General features: G+C 37.6%; 1 protein-coding gene across 5 annotated transcripts in view; it reads right to left on the bottom strand.

Moving 5' to 3' along the window:
- TMPO (thymopoietin) overlaps positions 1–19,919 on the bottom strand; it is a 31,389-nt gene extending 11,470 nt beyond the window's left edge. For 3 of the 5 annotated variants that reach the window (XM_082349633.1, XM_082349635.1, XM_082349636.1), the window contains exons 1-4: positions 19,355–19,914; positions 13,350–13,476; positions 10,922–11,080; positions 5,406–5,503 (exon numbers count right to left, since the gene is read on the bottom strand). In XM_082349633.1, coding sequence (XP_082205759.1) covers positions 5,406–5,503; positions 10,922–11,080; positions 13,350–13,476; positions 19,355–19,633 — 663 coding nt within the window. In that variant the 5' untranslated portion in view covers positions 19,634–19,914. Of the gene's footprint in view, positions 1–5,405; positions 5,504–7,143; positions 9,909–10,921; positions 11,081–13,349; positions 13,477–19,354 lie in introns of those variants that run through there. The other 2 variants (XM_082349634.1, XM_082349632.1) reach the window with 2 other exon arrangements.
- Positions 19,920–23,750: the final 3,831 nt, after the last annotated feature.

The following is a 23,750-nucleotide window of genomic DNA, read 5'->3' as shown; positions in this document are numbered from 1 at the left end:
AATTCAGTGTTATAACTACTTAAGAGTAAGATGGCCCAAGCAATTATTAACTGAAAAGAAAAACTCACTGCTACATAAAATTAGTAATGTGACTGCTATATGCTCTGTGGCCAAAATAAGGATTGTAGTGTCATCTATTTTCAGCAAGATGTTCTATAGAAAGTCCTCAATTTATCATGGAGACAACAGGAGGAAGAAACAAAAAAACTCTATCAGGTAAAAAGTTATTCAGAAGACATCAGGCAGTTGAGGCACATGAGAATGCAGGAGCTGGGTTATTAAAGGAGGCTATAAATCTCATTCAGTAAAAATACAAGCTTTAACTAGGTTATAAAAAAATAATCAGGATAATTAAAAGCCACCTTACTTTAAAGAACTATTAATTTAAGTAAAACATGACCAATATGGTTACTCATATTAACTTTTTTTTTTTTTTTAAAAACAGCATCATATCCCTCCATTAGAGAAAGGTACTCCCATACATTACTTGTGGGAATGCGAAATGCTTCAACTCTTACACAAGGGAATTTGCTAACATCTAGCAAAATTACCCAGCAATTTCACTTCTAGATTTCCTGAAGATAAACTGGCTAAAACATGAAACAACACATGTAAAAAGGCTGTTCACTGGTGTACCTTTGCATTATTCAGAATAGCACATAACTGAATAATCAATAACAAACAATCAAAATATCCATCAAAAGGAAAGTGGCTGAATAAATTACAGTAAATCCATAAAATGCAATACCATGCAGTGGTATAAAGCAATGAGGAAGCAATGAGGAAGAAGGCTATACTATATCTTGACATGATCTCAGGATAAGTGTTTAGATTAAAAACAAAAAAATAGAAATGTGCAATGTAGGCTGTCTTTCATATATGGAGGGGAGCATAAATAAATATATAAATCTATTATTTACTTATATTTTCAAAAAGAAACAAAATATAAACCGAAACTTAATAAAAATAGTAACCTATGGATGGAAGGAGCAAAGATAGAAGCCAGATTTCTGACTCTTCTTTTGGCCAAATAAAACCACATATATATTCTCAAAAACTAAAAAACAAATATGAAAGAAAAAAATTCTTTCAAGTGACTTTAAGCACAGTATTTTGATTTTATATCCTTAACATAAGAAAAACTGCCCCCCTATCTGAAAATACAATTAGCAGCTTTACTATTAGTAGTAATATTGTTATTTAGAAACATATATATAGTGAAAATTACATAAGAAACAATATTATTTTAAGAACCAAGATACTTAGCATAAGAGAAAAGAGATATAAGTGTAACACCTAGAAATTAGCCTGCATTCATAAATTTGAGGAATTCATGACCTATCTTCTCTTTCTAAAAAGTAAGTACTCCTAGCTTTACCTACGAAAAAGCCTAGAACAATGACAACTCAGGAGGAATGAACACCCTAGCATCCAGGCTGTAGGTAGCTTCCAAATAATATTTTCTATTAAAAGGATAAGGAGTTCTTTGGAAAAATGACCGACTTGATAAGAGGCAGGAAATATACAGCCCAGGACTTCTTATTGTGCCAGCAAAAAAAAGTATCGAAGACAAATGGGGTCAATAAAAGAATACAGGAATCAACTCAGTAATTCCCAGTGGCTAAAGATGGTGCAACTTGAATGTGAAAAAAGAATAATGACTGCAATTGATCATAAATCAAATATATAAAAACCACAGTAGTAAAAAGATATTATTGATCGCCTTTCAAAATGACTAGAGCACTTTAACTTGATAACTGGCAAATAAAAGGCATGTAAGCATTTATCCTGGCTCTCCTATATGAATTTTATTTCAAGGTAACTAGGCAATTTACAAGGGAAAGTTCTTTATAAAAGAATTCCAGTTATAGATGTAAAGGAATCAGAGAATTCCTAGATCCATTATTTCATTTGAAGTAATGAAATAATGGATCCAGGCAATAATCATAATGGCTGTCATAACCATTAAATGAAAGGGCGACGTGGAACTTTATAACGGATGAATCAGGCTTTCAACGCCTGAACCTATTACTAATTAATTTTAGCATCATCAAAAGGATATCATGTGTCTCTGAAATGATGCAATGTGAAGGCCACAACGCCATTTGTGAAGTATTCTTGTCAAAGTAACTGAACTCAGATCTAACCAACCCTTTAGATCTGTGCTGTACAAAATGATAGCTACTAGCCACGTGTAGTTATTTAAATTGAAATAACATAAAATTAAAATTTTAGTTTCTCAGCCATACAAGTCACATTCCAAGTATTAAGTGGCTACTTAATGAACAGCAGATATACAACATTTCCATCATCACAGAAAGGTCTATTGCACAGTCCCACTATAGTTCTAACTCCCAGTCTACAGGAAATCCAGGGTATAAAAGAGCAAATTAGGGCTTCCCTGGTGGCACAGTGGTTGAGGATCCGCCTGCCAATGCAGGGGACACGGGTTCGAGCCCTGGTCCGGGAAGATCCCACATGCCGTGGAGCAACTAAGCCCGTGCACCATAACTACTGAGCCTGCGCTCTAGAGCCCGTGAGCCACAACTACTGAGCCCGCATGCTGCAACTACTGAAGCCCGCATGCCTAGAGCCCGTGCTCACAAGAGAAGCCCGCGCACTGCAACGAAGACCCAATGCAGCCAAAAATAAATAAATAAATAAATTTATTTTTAAAAAAAAGAGCAAATTAAACGACCCTTGAAGAAGCAATCTGCCAAATCCACAATGTGAGAAATATTATAGAGAACTAACCTGGTTTCTTCACCAAATAAATGGAGGGACGGGAAACCGTTATAGTGGAAATAGCTACAGACTTAAAAGACAAAACAAGGGCTTCCCAGGTGGCACAGTGGTTAAGAATCCGCCTGCCAATGCAGGAGACACAGGTTCGAGCCCTAGTCCGGGAAGATCCCACATGCCGCAGAGCAACTAAGCCCGTGAGCCACAACTACTGAGCCCAAGGGCCACAACTACTGAAGCCCACGCGCTCTAGGGCCTGCATGCCGCAACTACTGAGCCTGCATGCTGCAACTACTGAAGCCCGTGTGTCTAGAGCCCATGCACCGCAACGAAGAGTAGCCCCCGCTCGCCGCAACTAGAGAAAGCCCACAGGCAGCAATGTAGACCCAATGCAGCTAAAAATAAGTAAATAAAATAAATAAATTTATTTTTTTAAAAAAAGACAAAACAAAATCAAAAACACCAAATGATATGTGGAGTTTGTATGGAACCTGATTTGAATAATTCAATCATAAAAGAGACATTTCTGAAACTGGAGGTTACTGTATGGAGAATGTATAAAGCTTTGAACACAGATATGAAAGATTTTATACACACACACAATGCCACTATCACTCCAAATAAAATTAATAATTCTTTCATATCTAACATATATATCTAATATATATAAATAAAAAACAGCTCCAATCTTTTAGAGATATATACTGAAATACTGACATTTTAATGTGTGAAATGAGATAATGGCAGAGATTTGTTTTAATATACTTCAGCAACAAACAACAAAACCAAAGGAATTAAAAATGCTGCAGGGTGCAGGTGAAGATAAAATAAAACTGGTAGAATGTTGACAGCTGTTGAGGTTCTGTGACTGAAGGATCAGTAAACTCCTCCCTTTACTCTTCCATATGATTTAAATTTTGTGGGACTTCCTTGGTGGTCCAGTGGTTAGGAATCCGCCTGAATGCAGGGGCCACAGGTTTGAGCCCTGGTCTGGGAAGATCCCACATGCTGCGGACCAACTAAGCCCGTGTGCCACAACTACCGAGCCTGCGCTCTAGAGCCCACGCGCCACAACTACTGAAGCCTGTGCGCCCAGAGCCCATGCTCTGCAACAAGAGAAGCCACCATGATGAGAAGCCCGTGCAGCGCAACGAAGAGTAGCCCCCGCTCGCTGCAACTAGAGAAAGCCCGTGGGCAGCAACGAAGACCCAACAAAGCCAAAAATAAATAAATTTATTTAAAAAAAAAAAGAACCTGCCTTCCAATGCAGGGGACATGGGTTCAATCCCTGGTCAGGGAACTAAGATCCCACATGCCACGCGCCACAACTAGAGAAGAAACCCGCACGCTGCAAAGAAGAGCCAGTGCAGCCAAAAAAAAAAAAAAAAAAAAAAAAAGTGTATAATAAGGCCGTTGTCTAACCCTGCCTCTCATCTCCTAAATCTACTCTCTCCTTTGACTATTTATCCTGTCCCTCAGTTTAGATTACTCAGGTCAAACAATTACCCCTTAAACCATATTTAAAACCATCTTCCCACCCTCCTTTTAACTTCTTATCTGACAAGTCAATGCATTCTTGCTAGCACTATACCATCTTGCCTACATAAATTGGACCAAAATTCTCCATGCCTGTCTATTTCAGTGTCCTTCACCAGATTTTCCTAGTTTCTCTTGCTCTGTTATTTCCTTATTCTTCAGTGTGCCCCTGCAGCTCTTCCTTGGCAACAATAGATAAAAAGACAACAAAATATTTATTTCAGTCTTTGGTTCAGTATTAAACCAAATCTTCTTTCATTCAAAGCTCTATACATTCTCCGTACAGTCACCAAGCTCATTTCTAACAAATAGTTCTGAAATTCAACTTAACTACATCAAACTAAGAAAGACACATGGCTTAAGAAATCAAGAATACTTCCACTGATGATGTGTGACTTTAAAATGACAAAGAGAAAATGGAAGAGATAAATAGCCAACTAGACAAATCTTCCAGCTGGACAGAAAAAGGGTAAGGAAAATGACTCTAGGGATAGCTGACTTGTAAAGCGTCAGCCAAATCAATGCTTGATTAGCCAATAATTTGTTCTCTGTAAACTGAGTTCATTATTCCTGTGCTTATTTTCCCCTTAGTTTCCTACATTTTCCTTTTGGAAAAGTGCATCTTGCCTCACCCATAAAAAGGTGAATTTTTGTCTAGAATAAGGAAAGAAAACAGTGTGGTCTTAGGATCAGACTAGCTTCAGAGTTGAGGGAAAAGCCACAGAATTATTATAAGACAGGCAAAAATAAAAGCAAAGTCAAAAATCTAGAGACAAAGACACAAATATAAAACCATTCCCCTGTTTTTTATTATATCAGAATTGCTTAGGTATTTCCACCTTTTAAAATATGTCTCTTAAAAAGCAGCATGACTGGCTCTGAACCATGCTTAGCATAGAATCAAACATAAATGAGACATTTATTAAACACTTGCTTTTGCACTAAACACAGGCTACACTACTGACAAAACACACAAAGTTTAGATTTCTAGCGCCATTTAATGAATGCTTTATCGAGTGTGCTGGATTTTGGGTGTCAACTATGAACTAAAGGCAGGGACACAGGCAAATTAGTGTTGTCAGAAGATTACTTATACCTGAATACAGCAACCATAAAGCTAAAGATACCTGATTGTGCTCAACTCTTCTTTGCTTGAGTGTTACCGGAGTCTTTGCTCTGCCCTTTAGTGGTTCTCTCTTCTCAAGCTTGAGCTCTATCTTAGAGTCTGGAAATAACATCGGAGAAATCATTACTCTCTGAGACACACAATAAACTACAATGTCATCCTAACATTACTCTGGAACCCTGGTTTTTCGGCACACTGATACATAAAATAAGTCTGTATATTAGTACTACCTCAACAGACCCAAACTGGTTAACTGCAATTTCTGTCTTTAAAAACTTTTCTTTTCCATTTTTATTTCATTCCATTTTTGTTTATCTCCCCCACTCCTTAATATGATCACCACTTCTTCCTATTTATTCTTTCTTTTTTCTGGGACTAATAGCCTGAAACAAAGTAACAACCCGTGGAGGCTTTTCACTGAAAACAATTAGGAAGTGGGAAAAGTACATTAGAATATATAGTTGTTACCATTCTTTTGTCCATACAGTGCATTATTACTACATAAACAAAGGTTAGTTATTAAATTAAAATTTAGAATATGGGAGGGAAAAAGCTATAGAGAATTTTAAGACTGAAAAAAACTTGTATGGTATCAAGCCGCTAATAACAATAAATAAGTACAATGACGTTAATACATAAGTGCATTTTAAAAGTCTGTCCTTTTTTGATGTGACTATAAAAACCCTGGGTATAACTGAAGAGGTAAGGAAGAACCTTGTTCACAGAAAAGTACAACCAATCACAGGTCACTTCTCCTCAGCCTCCCCCATAATAAAGTACCATATCTTGGAAGAGAAGCTAGTGCATGTATATTAGCGTATCACCATGATGGTTATTACCATAACAACTCAAATACGTATATCTTTTTTCATAGGCTTCAATATCCCATTCTCCTAGTTTTGATTTTATCACCATTTGAAGGGCTAGACTTTTCAAGAGACTTGATAAAAATTTTAGTTAGCTTCCACATTTTTGTGGCCATTTATTAGCATAGTATAGCAAAATTAATGTCAGTTGTCACTTCTAAAACTTCTATTACCAAAAAGTTACTTTCTTATGAGACAGAAATGGAGTCAACTCTTAAACAAAAGCTTAGTTTTGCATGAATTCAATGCAGTTGTGCTAAAAAGTAGTCAAGATAGTTATGTGTCTTCTAAATATCTAGCCTAGTACCAGTCAGTCCAGTCTACTTGCAAGTTTCCCAAAAATAGTGATTTTTTTTTACCATGTTAGTTCAAATAGTTCCATCTTTATTCAGGATTAAGGTATCAACTCCATCCCCCACTTCCCAGTCATTCTATTAATGGCTCTATTATCTATGGGACAATCTTTAGCATTATAAAGTCTTATGTTATTTCAGAACCTAAGAATCAGAAAGCAAAAAGTAAAGAACCCAATAGTACTTGAGCAGAAATTGATTAAACAAATAAGATATCTGGTTACAGAATAATTCCTCTTACAAACTTAAATTCCAATAGCCAATAAAAACATGGTCTTCATCAACTATACTTCAATTAGAAAAAAAAAAAAACCCCAAAACCATGGTCCTCAAATAGGAAAAAAAAAACCCCGAACATTTAATAATAATTTGAATATGTTCAGCTATACCATTGGAATGTCAAGTGAGTTTCAGTGATGAAATGGAAAAGGGATGTTGTTCATCCATAAATATCTAACTTGTTGCAACTCTTAAGAATAAAACACACATACAACATGTTTGTGGAGACCACACAAAACTGTTCAAATTTAACAACTTTATTGAATTTGCAAAAGCATTCTACAATTATACATTAAAAAAAAAAATCACATAGTACTTAGTAGGTACATGTATACATGTACATTTCAGAAGACAAATAACAAATAGAATTACTCCCAGAAAGCTGCAAAGATGGATAGGTTAATCGAAGAATATAGTAATGGCTGTAAGTCCCAAGGGACTATATTTTGTTTATAATTAATACTACTATTTTCCATAAAAATACAAAGAAATTCGATTATCAAGTGCCTCCACAGTTAGACCCCCTCATCTTACAATCATAGAAATGAAAACAGAGAATAATATATTGCTTTATTTAGACACACAGAAACTGGGATATAGTATGATTTCTTATGACTTTAAAAAAAAATAAAATTTGCTTTTAGAATTTAGCTTAGATTAAGCCTAATCATCCATGAATTACAACATACCTTAAAAGTGTTACTTATAAAAAAAAAAAGTCCCATCTTTGCTGATTTGTCTGACTATAGTTTCACGGTGGCGGTGAGAACGCACGGCCCCAGAACACTACGGTCTGGAGCAGTGTTTCTCTAAGTGCAGCCCACCAACTGTTTGCTACCAGTCCATGAAAAAACGAGGCATTTGCGCCAGCATGTAAATCAGCGCACTGTCTTTCCTCTACCAATAAAGTTTTACCACAAAAATAAAACCTGTCATTCATCTAGATTCAAATTCTGGTACATGCTTATCTTATCTGTGGATCAGTAACAGTTTGTAGACTGGCACTTTGAGTTGCACTGATTTGGAATATTATGAACGATACTGTAGATAACAGTAAAAAACAACACAAATGAGAAAATAAGAGAAAATATGTAGACAAGTTCTGGAAAGTAATAAAATATTTAGTAATATTTAAAACCATGGAGACTCAACTTATAATCTAGTTAATGGAATTTTCTTAGTTTTGAAGAGTTGTAAAATATTAAAATAGGAAAGACTGAACTATTTGAGAAAAAAATGTGATCTAGAAAAGCTTTAAACTGTTAGTATCAGGCTTTCTTTCTGTGCAACTAAAAAAAAAAAGGCAGATATATGTAGGCAATTACTTTTATACTGCAATTTAATTGGTAGAAGTTTGACACTTTGAAATTAGCCTATTCTGGAGACTAAAAAGACCTTAGAAAATTTTGGCATAAAAGTACTTCAAATTCCTAGAAAAGCTACCAACTTCCCCATATCAAAGATAAGATAGATGTCTTTATTCTTAATTTTATTAGCGTTTTCCACGCTTTTTAATTACTTTGAACACTTCCCTTCCAAACAATGTTCCGCCTTTAAAGGGAGTAACAGCCAGCTTATTCTTAGAAGCTGGATTAATTTTGCAATCTTTTAGCCAGAGATATCGGCGACCTAAAGTGGAAGATCCCATGGTATGAGCAGCCATTTTTATTTCATCAAAGGCAGCTTCACAAAGAAATGAGGCCGCATCGTATGTTTTGCTTAGCATCCCAAGTGCCTGGTGCACGTGACTAGGATCTGAGCTGAGAATTTGTGCAGCCTGACTAATGTCTGCCTGCATAGCCCGAACTACAAAGGCAGTATGGGTTGCAATCCGCAATGCTGATGCTGCAGCTTCATACGTTCCACAAAGTGCTAAGTCCAACTGTTTATCACAGGACTCAGGGGAAGCTGCCTGAATACCTGCTGGTGGAGTGGCTTCAGAAATAAACCCTAGGATTTCATCATCTACTTTTGGAACTGATAATATCCGTGTTGCCTCTCTGGAAGAAATTGGATACTTGCATGCCAATGAAGGCAGCTGCCTGTCAATTTGCTGCCACTCCTCTTCAATTACTTTTAAAATAGATTCATGGAAGGGAAAAGATAGTTCGGGGGCATCTATTTTATCTTGCTGTGATTGCTTAGACATTTCTATGCCTAAGGTAGTGAGTGAGTGAGAGACAACGGTTTTTGCAGAAGAAGACATCAGTTCAGATCCAGGTATATTTTGAAATGCCACAGAGGAACCTGAATCCTTTTCTTCTACTGACTTCTCACTGAGTCTAGGTAATTTTCGTGGAGGAGACAGGGATTCTGTTTCTCGAAAATTAGGTGCATCAATTCTCTTCCATATATTTTCTACATCCAGTGGGGGTGTAGAGCTAGAAGTCCCAGGCAAACTACCTACTCCACCCTGGACCAACAGAGAATTGACGTAATCTCTGATTGCCTTAGCCAGTGGTGGAGAAATTACTTGTGATCTCTCAGACTCTTCTAGTGCTCTCCTTTCACTGGAGAGAACTGACTGATCTGAAACATGGGACCTCTCAGTACATAATGGTTGAATTCCACTTTTCTCTCCACAGTAAATATTTTCTACTATGTCTTTATAGCAAGTACTGGTGGTTTCTTTAATCAGTGAAGGAGAAGCTGCAGCAGAGACCAACATGGCAGCGAGTTCATGCTGAGGAGATGTCGAAGAACTTTTCTCTAAACATCTATCATGGCTAGACTTGGAGGAAACAAACAAATTCCCTCCAGAGGCTAACTTCTGCAACTGTTCCCTGCCAGGCAAGGCTGTGGCAATAAGAGGTTCCCTAGGTGGGTCTCCCTTAGAAGAATGTACTTTCTTAGCTGCCTGTTGTTCAGTCCTGCCCAAAGGAGGACGGGTGGAGATTTCAGGAAAAGAAATACCCTGAAAAAATCCACCAGAGGGAGTAGTTGCAAGTTCAGAAAAAGGAACAAAATCCCTAGTGGACTTCACTTTCTTGTGTTCTTTCTTCTTTCCTGTAGAGGCAAAAGAGGCAGGAAGTTTAAGCATTACTTGGGTTTAAGCTGATTCTATTCTTTGCCTCTTTGCTAATAACACAGTGCTGTTGAAGGAACATTCTGAACAACCAATTTGACAGACTGTGCCCTGGCAGGCAATGCTTATGGAGATATAAGCAATTTGAGTCATTCAATAGTCATGAAATTAACAAACAAGTCATATGAATTAAAAATTTATACGTGTCGAGTTGTTCTTAAAATAAATTTTAAAAGGTCATTTATTTCATGTACTATTCGAAAAATATTTATATACCACGGCCAAATTTTCTTAAAATAGTCTACTAAAAACATGTCAAAATATTTACTATAAAGTTTTCTTGAAATCAGATCTTCTAGCAAAAACTATAAATTTAAATGCTTATCAATATGAGAACAGAGAAAACATGTCGTATGTAAATACTACTGCTACATATCAATTACGAGAAATAAATCAGACACATGAAATAAATCAGTAAGAGATCTTAATATAACAGAGTAAAGAAAAGCAAGTGATAAGATTTAGCATATCACTTATACAGATGTTTTTTCAAGTAAAAAATAATACCATGTATTAGGCAGATGCATACGAAAGAGTATTTAAAATCAGGCTGGAAAGATAATCATCATATTAATGACAGTGGTTGCTTCTGTGGAGATGATACTTAGAAAGGGATAACTGGGGAAACTTTGTGTCTACTTGTAATACTTTTTTCTCTTAGAAAGATGAAATTTGCAGCAAAAAAGATAAAGAGTGATTTTACGTGACAAAAAATTAGACATTTCTACTTTTCTGTTTCTTAGGATTCTCAACAAAAGGTATTTATATCAAATTACTTGGAGGACTACTCTAGTGATATGAACAAAATTTACATATATCTTGGTAATATTATTTAAAATTTTATCTTCTTCATGGTTACTGTATCTTATGAGTCTGAAAAGAATTTGATTTGTTTTTTGATTATATACTTTATTAACATCATATAAAATTTTACCTTCTTCATTGTCACTGTATCTGTCGGAGTCATTACTTCCACTCTGTCTTGTATTTTCCACTGAAGAAGAAATTGCTGGCAGAGGAGTAGAAGATCTAGATTCTGTGCCTTGTTCCCTCAGTTTCAACAGCTTTTTCTCATATAGCTTCCTGGTTGTTCCTGTATTAAGGTAGAATTTGCTTTATTACTTGTATTGTCTTATTTAAGATCCAACTCAGACATTAGCTTTAGAAACATTAAAATGTTACTTTTCAGTTTCCTTTTCTAAACTTAAATGCTTAAAAATACTACATAATGGATTCTTTTCTAAAACAGGCATTTTTCTGGGATGTTAATGCATGATTATAACAATGGTTTTTGGTTTTTGTTTTTTTTTTGTAGAATGAAATACATAATAGATTGATTTAGGTCTTACTATGGATAACCTATTGAAGAGCCATGTATGACTGAGTATCTTTGACTGAAAAGTTTTGAACTCTGTGTAATTTCTCTCGTACTAAGTAATAGTATTTGCCTTTGTAGAAAAATCATGTTTATAAACAGAGTGTACTTCTCTGAATTATTATGATTAAAACCCCACAACTCTAAGAGACTAATATGCCTATAAAGGCCATTCAGCTATGGGAAAAGTTCTAAAAGTCACATTTTAAAAAACTGAATATATCTGACACCTAGCACTGAGTAAATTTAAGATGTTAAATCATATTTCAATATACTGCTGCAGTAAAAATGACCTTTTACGGAAAATGTGTGTTACAAAGAGAAATGATTTGCCAATTAGATAGCAAAGTAAAATTGATTATAAATAATTTAGTAACATATTTCAACATCAATGACAATTTAAAACTAAAAATAGCTTTTACTTTCTGGTTTACACTAGCTATATGTCTTTCCCTGATTTCTATAAGATGAATAAAATGATAAACATATATTTTTTAGAAACAATACATATCTCAGAATGTTACAGATGAGTAGTCTTAAGATGAACAGCTGGGGAGGGGGAAATAAGGAGACGCTGGCCTTAAAATTTCAGTTACACAAGATGAATAAGTTCTAGAAATCTAAGTATAGCTTGGGCTACAGTTAACAACACTGTATTACATCCTTGAAATTTGCTAGGAAGGTAGATCTTAAGTGCTCTCACCACACATACATGCATAAAAGAAAACTCTGTGAAGTGATGGATATGTTAATTAGCTTGATTATGGTGATCATTTCACAATGTACATGTATATTAAAACAGCAAGTTGTACACCTTAAATGTACAACGTTTGTTTGTTAATTATACCTTAATAAAGCTGGGGAAAAAATAAACAACTGGTATATCAACATGTAATTTAATGTATGTTGATACACAATACACAGTCTTCAGCACCTCCCTTTTGTAATTTTAAATGAAAAATATATAAAGGGTATCAAATGTCTGTTGGTAATTATACTAATAGGCTTATTATCATCTCTTGGGAAGCCGTACATTAAATAAGACAAAAGAAAGACGATATTCTAAATTCTTATTTGCAACTACACCTATAGGTAAAAAACAACCCCCAAATCTACAGTATTCAAAATTTTACAGGGACTTCCTTGGTGGTCCAGTGGTTAAGCATCCGCCTTCCAATGCAGGGGACACGGGTTCAAATCCTGAGCAGGGAAGTAAGATCCCACACCTGTGGGTCAACTAAGCCCACATGCCACAACTAGAGAGAAGCCCATGTGCTGCAACGATAGCCCGTATGCCACAACGAAGATCCCAGGTGCCGCAACTAAGACCTGATGCAGTCAATTAAAAAAAAAAAAAAAAAAAATTTTTTTTTACACAACTTAGAAGATCAAATAGAACTTTCTCATCTTGAGGTTATTGCCAAGACCCTCCAAAGTTAAGGCACAATCAGCCTTGCAAACTCACTGACTTAACAGTAACCAAATGATGGAAATCCAGGGTATTTACTTTTAAGTTTTCTCTTTTCAGTTTGTTCTTTAGTTTTCAGTTTGTTCTTGAATTCCAATCAAGACAAGACTTTTTAAAAGGTACTTTTAATGATAACTGAAAGTGGGTACTATGCTGGGAATTGAATAACTTGAGTTCTTTTAACAAGTCTGTCACTAACTTACTGATTTGGATTAATTTGGCCAGCTATGTTACCTCAGATTTTCCTCAATTGTCATATAAGACCCATATGTCTCATCAAGTAGTATGACATGGGCACAATACGAAACAATCTCAACAGAGGTAATCTTGGGGATTAATTAGTTCAATTCTCTTATTTTATTTCCCTCATTTATATAGTTAGGGAAACTAAGGTCCTGGTCATATAAATGGTTAATGACAGACTGGTCCTTGGAATGAAAACTCTACTTGCTAGACAAGAGGGGTAAACAGTGTGGGGTACTGCTTCATAAAAAGATATTTGAAATTTTATCAGCTTACCCACAATAGGACCAGGGTTCACTCCATATTTCACAAGCTGATCCAGGAGGTCTTCATTAGAGAGCTCTGTTACATCTAGATCATCTTTATCTTCTAGTCTGGGTTTATCAGTTTTCTTTGTGGCTTTCTGTAAACGAAGTCCAGTTATCATTTCCACATGAATTTTAAAATGTTCATTTATAGATACTATATAAATAACACTGCATATAATAAACATGCAAATTTACCTTCAAGTTGATTTATAGTAGAGCTTAGCAATTTGATTAAATTAAAAGCAACTTATTATTCAAAAGTATTTTCTAAGTTCCCCTGTAATTATACAAACCTAATAAGCCAAGCAAGTAACTCAAATTTTAGATATTACTGTTAAAATAGTCAATTTTGGTTAACCTAGCTAAAGAGGTGATGGCATCAAAAATTCAAAAGAGCAAAAAGTCTGGGCCTAAACATTTTCATCCAGATAACTGTAAATACAATTTACGACTGGTTTTTCTATACTCCTTGAAAGTTTAAATTAATCCAGGAAAGTTTAAGATTTTACCATAAAGGTTTATACATGTTATGTATAAAAATGATTTCTTTTAAACAAGCATATCAAAATTTAAGAAGCCCAAATGAATATTCTTCTTGTAATACAGTGACTTTAAAAGCCAGTTTTTGACTCATGAAGGAAGTCAGACTCTGGCTACATATCACCTCTGACACAGCTTTGTTGCCACATATAGTCTATATGACCATTTCACTAAGACTAGCTGAAAAGCGTGGAACAAGCTTTGAGAAAAATTTTAAAGGCAGTTTTTAAAAGAATTTAAGCAATGGCATTCTTTATTGGAAAAACTATATAAACTTCCAAGGTTAAACAGGGGAAGGGAGCAAAAGTATGGTTAGCTTTTAGGGTTGTGGCAAATAGCTTTACAAACGTCTCAGTAATCCCAGTAACCATCAGAGCACAGAATATAAACGGCTGTTTAAATAATGGCCACAAACATCAGTCAATGTAGGCCCAAATTACTGTTTAAGGCAGAAGAGCCAATACTGCATCCTAGAAATATTTTATGCAAAAATCATAAAGCTGTATGGGCTGTTTACTTTCCAGTGATGCTGAGGGGGAAAGAAAAATCAGGCATTATTTGGTCATGTATTAGAATTTGTTTTTCAACCAAATAAAAATGTGAAATACTTCACATAAAGAACATAATAAGAACAATAAAGTCAACTCATGAGAAATCTTCAATACAATTTTTAAAATGTCTGTGAAAAGTTACCAAGGGTACTTTCAGAAGGCTTTAATACTGTACTAATCTAGCATCATCAAGCTCAAATCTTAAGCAACTCACACCTTGATGTCAAAATAGCTGCCTAGAGTCTAAGAGTCCTATATATCAAATCCTTGAATTCTTTAGAGAAGACTTCTTTTTTTTTTTAAATCAAAGAGACCTAATCCTGTGACCTACTTGAATATTCCAAAAGTGTGGACAGGTTGGGAAGAAAAACCCCACTGTGTAACATAAATACTTTAAACAAAAAAAAGCAGTCAGGTACAGATTACTTGTAGAAAAAAATCCCTCTAAACCCTAACAATGTTCAAAATCCTACTCCTAACCAAACATCCAGGAATTTCAACTTCCTGAAGCAGCGTGAGGTTTTCAAGAAATAATCTGTCTTTGGCACTCACTACATTCTGCTTACTTTTTATTAGTTATCTGTACATATGTTTTACCTTCTCCAGATGGTAAACTCCTTGAACAATAGTCCTTAAGTCTGGTTTGTTATCAAAACGTCAAAACTTCAGGAAAAGTTGCTCCTATTTTAAAAAGTCTTACCCCATTCTGAGTCCTAATATTGGGCCTGACAATCTGTATTTTGATGTGTTGCTCAGGTGATTTTAGATGTAGCATTTAAGAGGGTAACACAAAGCAGGAGCACTGTCATATTGTATCCCAAGCAGCTAAAATTAAAAAGAGTGCCTGACACAGGAATAGGTACCTGATACATGTTTTGTTGAATGAATGAATCAGAGTGCCATCTGGTGAGGGGGAAATAAGCCACTTATTTTTAAAAACCAATTTCTTATTAAGAAAAAACAAAGACTTGGCATATCCAAGCAGGAAACCAACTCCCTCACATTTTCTTAAAACATACTGAAAATCTACAGCTGTACAAGGAAATTTTAAGTAAAGGCCAATAAACTGGCATAAGGTAAGTCAAATAGAGCAGGTGCTCGTAACGGGCCACCTGAGTTTTATTTTTATGGAGAAAAGCTCCAGAAAAGTAATGCCATTCTATGAAATATCAAATTTAATAAGAATAAAAATTGGGAGTATACATATTTATCAAGCCAGCAGTTTCAACCAGGAAGAGGGAGCCATTAGTTGTAATGATTTCTGCCTCCAGAGAGCTTTGTTCCTTTAAGCAAATCATGTAATCTCTTAGTTTCCTTCGGTCAAAATACCAAGTACCAGCTATGTGCCAGGCACTGTTCTCCAGTTTCTTCCCAACTACCAGATGATCTCTAATTTCTTTTTCAACTTTAAAATCCAAAAGTTCTGTGATATCACCTATGAACCACTCTTATTTAAATCTCTACCATTAGTAGCAAAGATGCTGAAGTGTAACTAATTATTACTACAGAGCAGATTCTATTGAGCATTTATATACCAAATTGTGTTCTAAGTGCCTTATCTGTATTAACTTATTGAATCCTAAAAATCGTATGCGATAGATACTAATATCCCCATTTTACAAGAGAGGAAACAAGTCCAAAGTTGTTCATGTAACTCAGGCAATCTGCATACCCAGTTATATGGTAACATTTGAGCAGACTTTACATATACGTCACTTTCACAAACTTACCCCATCCACTTCTGAATACATTATGGTAGCACTGTATTGTTCTGGCATTAAATAAAGACAACAAAATTCAGAAATCACATGTTGTAATAGCTAACATGTGCTGTAGTTGCTGAGCACTAGACATCTTCACAAATGCAACCTCATGTAATCCTCTAAGTAGCTATTAGATTATTCCTATTTCAGATGAAAACTGAGCATCTGATAGGCAATGCTCTTTGTTCGAGGTCATCTGAATAAGGGCAGAACTGGAATTTGAATCTATAATTCTGATTCAGAAGTCTGTACACTTAACACCTTACTGTAGAATACAGTGGTCAATTTATGATTTAACTTTTACTACCCAACATACTCTTTCCTGTTCTGTTCCATGTCATTAAATATTTCCTGTTAAGAATTCATAATTCATCAGATCAGACCATTCAAGAATGCTATGCTCCAATGGATTCCAAACAGCTACACTGCTTTGCACCCTGGAACTAAAAGGCAGACCATCAACTCTGTATGTAAATGTTTATTTTTGTGTTGACAATGCTGATAATTTCATCACTGGAAAATACTGGTTACCATCAAGATGCATAAAAAGCATAGAAATAAGAAAACTAAAAACTAAAACCAAATTTTGAACATGCAAGTATTTTGTCCTATCACACCAAGTGTACCTGACCATGGCAATGGCTGAAATGAAACAATTTCTCCTTTAGTTAAAAATACTCTTCATAAACCCATGCTTAAATCGAAGATATATGCTATGTCCTTGGCCAAATCCATGTTAATGTTTGATTTGTTTTAAAATGTTAAAAATTCACCATTTAAAAAAATCTGCCTTATCTGAAACTGTCAAACATAATTTGGCTTTCTCCTAGATCATAAATATTCTTTAAAAAATGTAACTCTATATTGTTATTACACATGGGGCTAACAATGACTAGAACATAAAACACTGTACATATAAAAGGAGAATAATTTTATATACCAATTATTATAAACGGTCTAAGGTTGTTTTCTTATAAATTCAATATATTTTTTCCTATGCCTGATAAAAAAATTTATCAGACTCCTTAGTTATATTAGGACTCATTTTTACTTAATGTGCTTTAAAGCAGAAAATGACGTTACTGACCAACTACCACTATTAACTTTTTCAAGTTGTTGACACCACTGCACCCAGCCCAGGGTACACATTTTTGAGTTTTAAATACACAAGGTAGAAAAAACTTAAAGCTGTCTTTGACACAGTTGATATCTATATGGATTCAAACATTGAGATACACGCTACTGGACATAGGAGGTTCTCTTAAAAAATTAACTATGGTGGTTGGCAGGTCTGCAGAAATCAAATTCCTGCAGTTAAGAGCGCATGATAGGAACTCAAAAATGTTGGATAATTGAACTAAAATTTTAAAATTTTACATTCAGGTCTTCTTACACCCCAAAGAACACAGGGTAGACTGGGACATACCCTCTTTGAAAAAGTTGAAGGAAAAACATCAAAACCGAGATAGCTGTTTCTGTCGACAGCGAATCATCCATCAAAATAAGAATGAATAATCCTATCATAAACATACAACCAAATACTTCCACAGCTCAAGAATGATACATTTGCACAGGAGACCAACATAAGGTTCTATAGAAGACTTAAAAAAAAAAAAAGTGTGCTGATTTAAATGGAAGATATTTCATTTTCAACCAAATTTTTACTAAAATAGTTTGAATATTACTTTCATTTTCAGAGGGGTTGGGGAGAAACAGGTAAGGGATATACTGTATTTCAAAAATAAATTTCTTATTATGGAGTACAGTGGCTTTCTTCAAATCCAAAAACAAGACATGAGAAACAAGAAGGTGCGATTGATCTTTTACTTACCAAACCAATATTTATTTGGCACTACTATGTGCCATGCATCGATTTAAGACATAAGGTTTTCAATTTTTCTAAAGCTCAGGCTAAGATTTAATTAAATCCACATGTGTCTATTATATCTTTCCTTCATTTCCATCTGGGTAGTCCAGAAAATACAATGGATAAATTTTTTAAAACTGAAGTTAAGATAACTTTGAAAGAAGCAGTCATTTTAAGTTATACTAGTAATTAGTACAACTCTAAACTCCACTTTCAATGTTTTACAAAGCACTGTACTTTACACCAGTCACTAGTTTTAACTACATTCTATTATGATTTGAAGCCTGATAACCAGGCAGATTCATACTAGTAGCACATAAAACCCCACAGAACAAAACCCAAACTATTCTCAAACGAAATATGCATTTGCTGGAGCCAATCTGAATTTACCCGGGATTAGATATCCCAAATTGCAACACTGACAGAGCAGAATGTCATGAAATAAACATTTCTCCTGAATCCGAAGCTTCTCTTTTCTTCATGCAAATATACCAAAAGGAAAAACATCCCCCAAAACCCCTAAAACCCAAGCCCTGAGTAACTAGAATTTTAAAATATTTGAGCGTCTGTGATAACCGCTCAAAGATGTATTTGAAAATGCTCGTTTAATTTAGAGTAAGCTGCCCCGCCAAAAGACGGCCTGCTGCTGGAAAGGAGTAACACAAACAAGAAAAACATAAACCGTTCAAAAAGCCCTCCATATGCAAAAAACATAAAAAGGCGGGAATTTCTTTATTTCAAATTTTGGTTAGGTATCAGTATGTCACAAATTGCCCTCCAGGGAGCGCTCTGACACCCGGTTACTAGTCATTTCGGTTAATAAAGCGGGAAAACGCTCGAACGTAACCTGTAGCCATTTCGAACTGACCCTCCTTAGGGCTTTCGAAAAGGGCAGGGAAGTCTCCGTCCAGCTGCCCACTCCCGGCGGCCGGGCGTCCAGGGACACAGAGCTGCCTGCGCGCGCCCATCACCCGCGCGCAACCCGAGAGCAAACGCCAACTTCACACCCCCCGACACACCGCGGCTAAAACGCGCGCCTCGCGACCCTAACTTCGGGGCTCTCCTCTCCAGCGCCCTTCCCTCTCAGAGCCCGAGAGCCCGCAGACCCAGATGCCAGCTCCCCGGGAGGGTGGGGGGATAGCCCCGCCGCCGAGGAGGCCCGAGGGAGGGCTGAGAGCGCGCGGGGGTGGGGGGGGCGGGGAGCGCCCACCGCTAAACGCCCGCCTTTGTGGCTCCGGCCGTGCGTCCTTACCCTGCCGACGGCGGCGCGGCTGCGGCCCGCGGCGGCGGCCCCGGAGCCCAGGACCGGGGTAGGTTCGCGCTCTTCGTCGCTGGAGAAGTCCGGGGGCCCCTTGCTGTTGGCGCCGGCGGCGAGCGGCTGCCGGTTGCGCGCCGTGAGGTGCTGCAGGTACAGCTGCACGTACACGTCTTTGCGCTGCTCCCCGGCCGGGAGCGTCACATTGTTGGCGACCAACTCACTCTTCAACTTCTCTTTCGTCAGGACCGAGGGGTCTTCCAGGAACTCCGGCATCTCGGCGGCGGCGACGAATCCCCTTCCCCGCAGCCCTCGCACCCGCCGCTCACGCCGGCGCGCTCGCTCCTCGCCCGGGGGGGGGGGGGGGGGGCCGCGCTACCGCCTCCGAGTCTCACAGCTCCCGGCCGGGACTTGCGCCGCGGAGCACAGCGGAAACTCGCGCACACAAAGCCAAGCCAACGCCGGACACAAAAGCCCCTGCAGAACAAGCGAGGCCCAGTGCAGCCAAGCCAGGAATCCGCAAGAACCCCAGCGCACACCCCACGGCCAAGAGAGAGCAGCCTCTTCGCCCACGCCCCAAGAACGAGCGCCGCCATTGGCCCGCGGCCGGAGGAAGCGCGGCGGTGATTGGCGGGACGCCTCGCGCGGGTTCCATTAGCCGCGGAGCCCTGCTAGAGGTGGTGGAAACGCAGTTTAAAAGCCGCTCGGGCGGGAGCTCCGGCGCGTGGCTTGTTCCTGTTTCCCTTTTTCCCAGGGTGGCGATAAGGGACAAGTCGTACTGCTTTTTGTGGGCCGTTTCCTCTCCCTCCCCCTGCTGGAGAAGCAGCTTTTCTCTCCGGGGTCGGTCGCCGGCGAACGGGCCGGATTTCACGGCAGCTGCGAGGACCCGGGCTGGGCCTCTCTCAATTCCGGGACACTAGTTCACCGAAGAATAGCCGCAGCCTTTCCTCCCCAAACGCTAGCCCTGAAGGGAAAGAAAAGGAGCGAGCCGTGCATGTGGACGCTCATCTTCCTCGATTTGATTTACTTGGGGGAGGCAAGGGGAGAGTGGGCAGTTAAATCCCCGTCTCTGCTTGCGAACGCTTCTTTTGTTCCCGAAATTCTGAAAAAGCCAGACCTCGACTACGGGGCACTTTGAAGTACCCTTGAATTTGTGACGAAATTGTATTGCCAAATATTGCTCTTGCCTCTTACCCTAAAGAAGGTTGGGGCCTTTCTAAATTATTTCATTTAGTTATTTGGGGCTCAACTGCATTTTGTTCAGAGCCGTCTCTGGGTTGGATCCCTCCACCCGTAAGTATCTTACCCGTAACTTAAACCTAATGCTTCATAATACAACGAAATGAAATGATTTAGGAATTCCTTAATGGATAACTTACAACTGAGACAGGTGCATTCTAGATTTTAATCTTAGGGGAAGCCTAGTGACTAATAATTAGGCCGGAAACCCTAATCAAACCCCTATTACGGATCCGAGTTAAAACCTGGTGGAGTCTCAGAAATTTTACAATAAAAATGTCTTCCTGAAAACAAATACCATAAATGACAAACGTTTGCATACCTTTCGAATTTATATGTTTCAAGATATTTTCTTCCAAGGAAAGAAAGAAACTGACCTTGGATTTAGGGTGTCTTAATCATTTCCCCAGATTCTGACCTCCAAACTATGCTTTATAAGATACTTAAAAAAAAAAGTTTATCTGATTTCTGCATGATCGTTTAAGTTCCAGTAAATTTACTGGAAATACTAAAAATGTTTCCTATGAATTAAGCCATTTTATTTTTAGAAATTGAGGAGACATTTCTTTTAACGATAGTCTATTTTCCTAGAGGCAATTTTACTAATTATTTTCTAAAAATATCAGTATTTACATATATTTGAGCAATAGTATTCAGATCAGAAATGCAAAATTAAAATTGTATTTTAATTAGCCAGTTGTTTCGTAGGTCTTTAGGTGGCTGTGTAAGAGTTACTTTAACCATTACCTACCCACCCCCAGCTTCACTGGGTACAGAGGCAAGGGTTTCATCTTCAGATGGTGAACTGAGCTGACGGGCGAACGACCATGATTTCGCAGTGACTGGTAACCCCATAAATGTAGTCAGTGAGTGTGGGATGGTCCCAGGCAGTGTGCCTGGCACAGTTCAGTTATTTCTTCCAGTATAGTCTCAAATTATGCGCAAGGCAAAAGTCCTGAGCAGAATATCTGCAAGGCCACAGGTAACGGGTTTATTCTATCCTATTTGAATTAGCAAGTTATCCTGTTAAATCGTTACCTTGCTAGTTGAAGGGGTTGGCTCTGGCATGACTGTACTAACAGTTTTTAAGAGGTAGGTTTTGCCGCTCTAACTGAAAAGGGTCAGAGTTACCAGGGCTACATTTGATCTGACAAGGGTGGAGTACATAGAAGGATCTCCAGGCTCTGATAGCTGCCCTGTGGTCTGAGGATACCTGGGCAGCTAGGTTCCTGAAGTGGATCTTCAGAGGAGGACGAGGCATCACTGACACTTTGAAAATAATAATCTACGTAAATTTGATGCCAGTGGAGTACAATGCTGGAATCACAGAGCCACCTGGAGGGACATCTGAGGGTGCTGCGCTGGAACTCTGCTTTTTTCATAGGGCCTTTGTACCAGAAATTTTCCAGGCAGTGTAATCCTACTTTTTACCACAAGCAAAAAAAAAAAAAAAAAAAAAAAATCACCTGTTGAGTCTGAAAGTTGTTATATTTTATTTTTATTTCTGATTGAGTTATAAACATATCAATACAATATTTATTAGTTTCAAGTGTACAACCGTGATTCTATATTTTTATGCTTTATGAAATGATCACCATACAAAGTTGTTAAAATATTTTTGACTATTCCCTTATGTGTACATTACATCCCCATGACTTATTTATCTTATAGTTGGAAGTTTGTACCTCATAATCCCCTTCCCCTATGGCAACCACCAGTTTGTTCACTGTATCTGAGAGTCTGTTTCTGTTTTGTTTGTCCATTTGTTTTGTTTTTCAGATTCCACATGGAAGTGAAATCATACGGTATTTCTCCTGTCTGACTTATTTCACTTAGCCTAATACCCCCCAGGTACATCCATGTTGCTGCAAATGGCAAGATTTCATTTTTTTTATGGCTGAGTAATATTCCAGTGTGTGTGTGTGTGTGTGTGTGTGTGTGTGTCTGTGTGTCTGTGTCTGTGTCTATGCCTATCAATGTATATCACATTTTCTTTATCCATTCACCTATGGAGGGACACTTATTTTGCTTCCATATCTTCGATGTTGTAAACGATGCTGCAATAAACATAGGGGTACATATATCTTTTTGAATTAGTATTTTTGTTTTCTTCAGATAAATACCTAGAAATGGAATTGCTAGATCATATGGTAGTTCTATTTTTAATTTTTTGAGGAACCTTCATACTGTTTTCCATAGTGGCTGCACCAGTTTACATTCTCATAAATAGTGCACGAGAATTCCCTTTTCTCCACATCCTTGCCAATACTTGTCTTTTGATAATAGCCCTTTTGACAGGTGTGAGATGGTATCTTGCTGTGGTTTCGATTTGCATTTCCCTAATGATTAGTGATGTTGAGCACCTTTTCAGTGTGTGTTGGCCATCTGTATGTCTTCTGAAAGTTCTTTTAAATATACACAGTACTATGCGCTACAGGCCAACATTAAAGATAACATAATTCACAAAGAACTGCATTCTAGATGCCTGAAATCAATGTTCCCTGAGTAAAAACATTTTCATTCCCTCTCATTAATTCTCTCTCCTTTTCTTATCCCTGGACACTATCAAAAGGAGGTTACTTGCAGATTCTACATTTGTCAGGAGACATGGTTGATGTCAGAAGCTATCAGACAGTGAGATTGACTTTCTACATCATCCACAAAGCCATGAGTTATCAAATTCAGACTCGGAATTATCCTAGATGCATCCAGGTATATCCCCAGCACCACTATTTTTAGTGGTGAAGGTAATTTTGCTTTTAACTCTGCTGTAGAGCTCCGAAGTAGAGGTTTGTTTTTTTGTTTTTTTTCATACTCTTATGTACCTTAAGGCCCAGAGGTTGGGCTACAGAGTTTGGGTGGCCTCTTTGTTCCTGGTTGCCACTTCCAAAGATTTCTCCTCTTTCCTCCTTCAAAAACATTTGAAGTTCATATCATCATAAATCACACCTCATCCTCTTTACTGCTATAATTTCTCAACCTCTGGCCAATCTCCCTCAGAAATTAGACCATTGCTCCATGCTCTAAGTTTTCCTCACCATCCCTTTTGTCTACGTTCTGTGTGAATTCAGCATTCTTACAGACGGCCCATGTAACACTGACATTGGGCCTCTTAGGTCTTTGACCTCTTCATCTCCAACAACTTGTTCCTCTA

This window comes from Balaenoptera borealis (genome assembly GCF_965194805.1).
Source record: "Balaenoptera borealis genome assembly, chromosome: 13".
Taxonomy (NCBI): Eukaryota; Metazoa; Chordata; class Mammalia; order Artiodactyla; family Balaenopteridae; genus Balaenoptera; species Balaenoptera borealis.
Note: the sequence above shows the minus strand (reverse complement) of the source record. Positions and strands in the feature narration are given on the sequence as shown.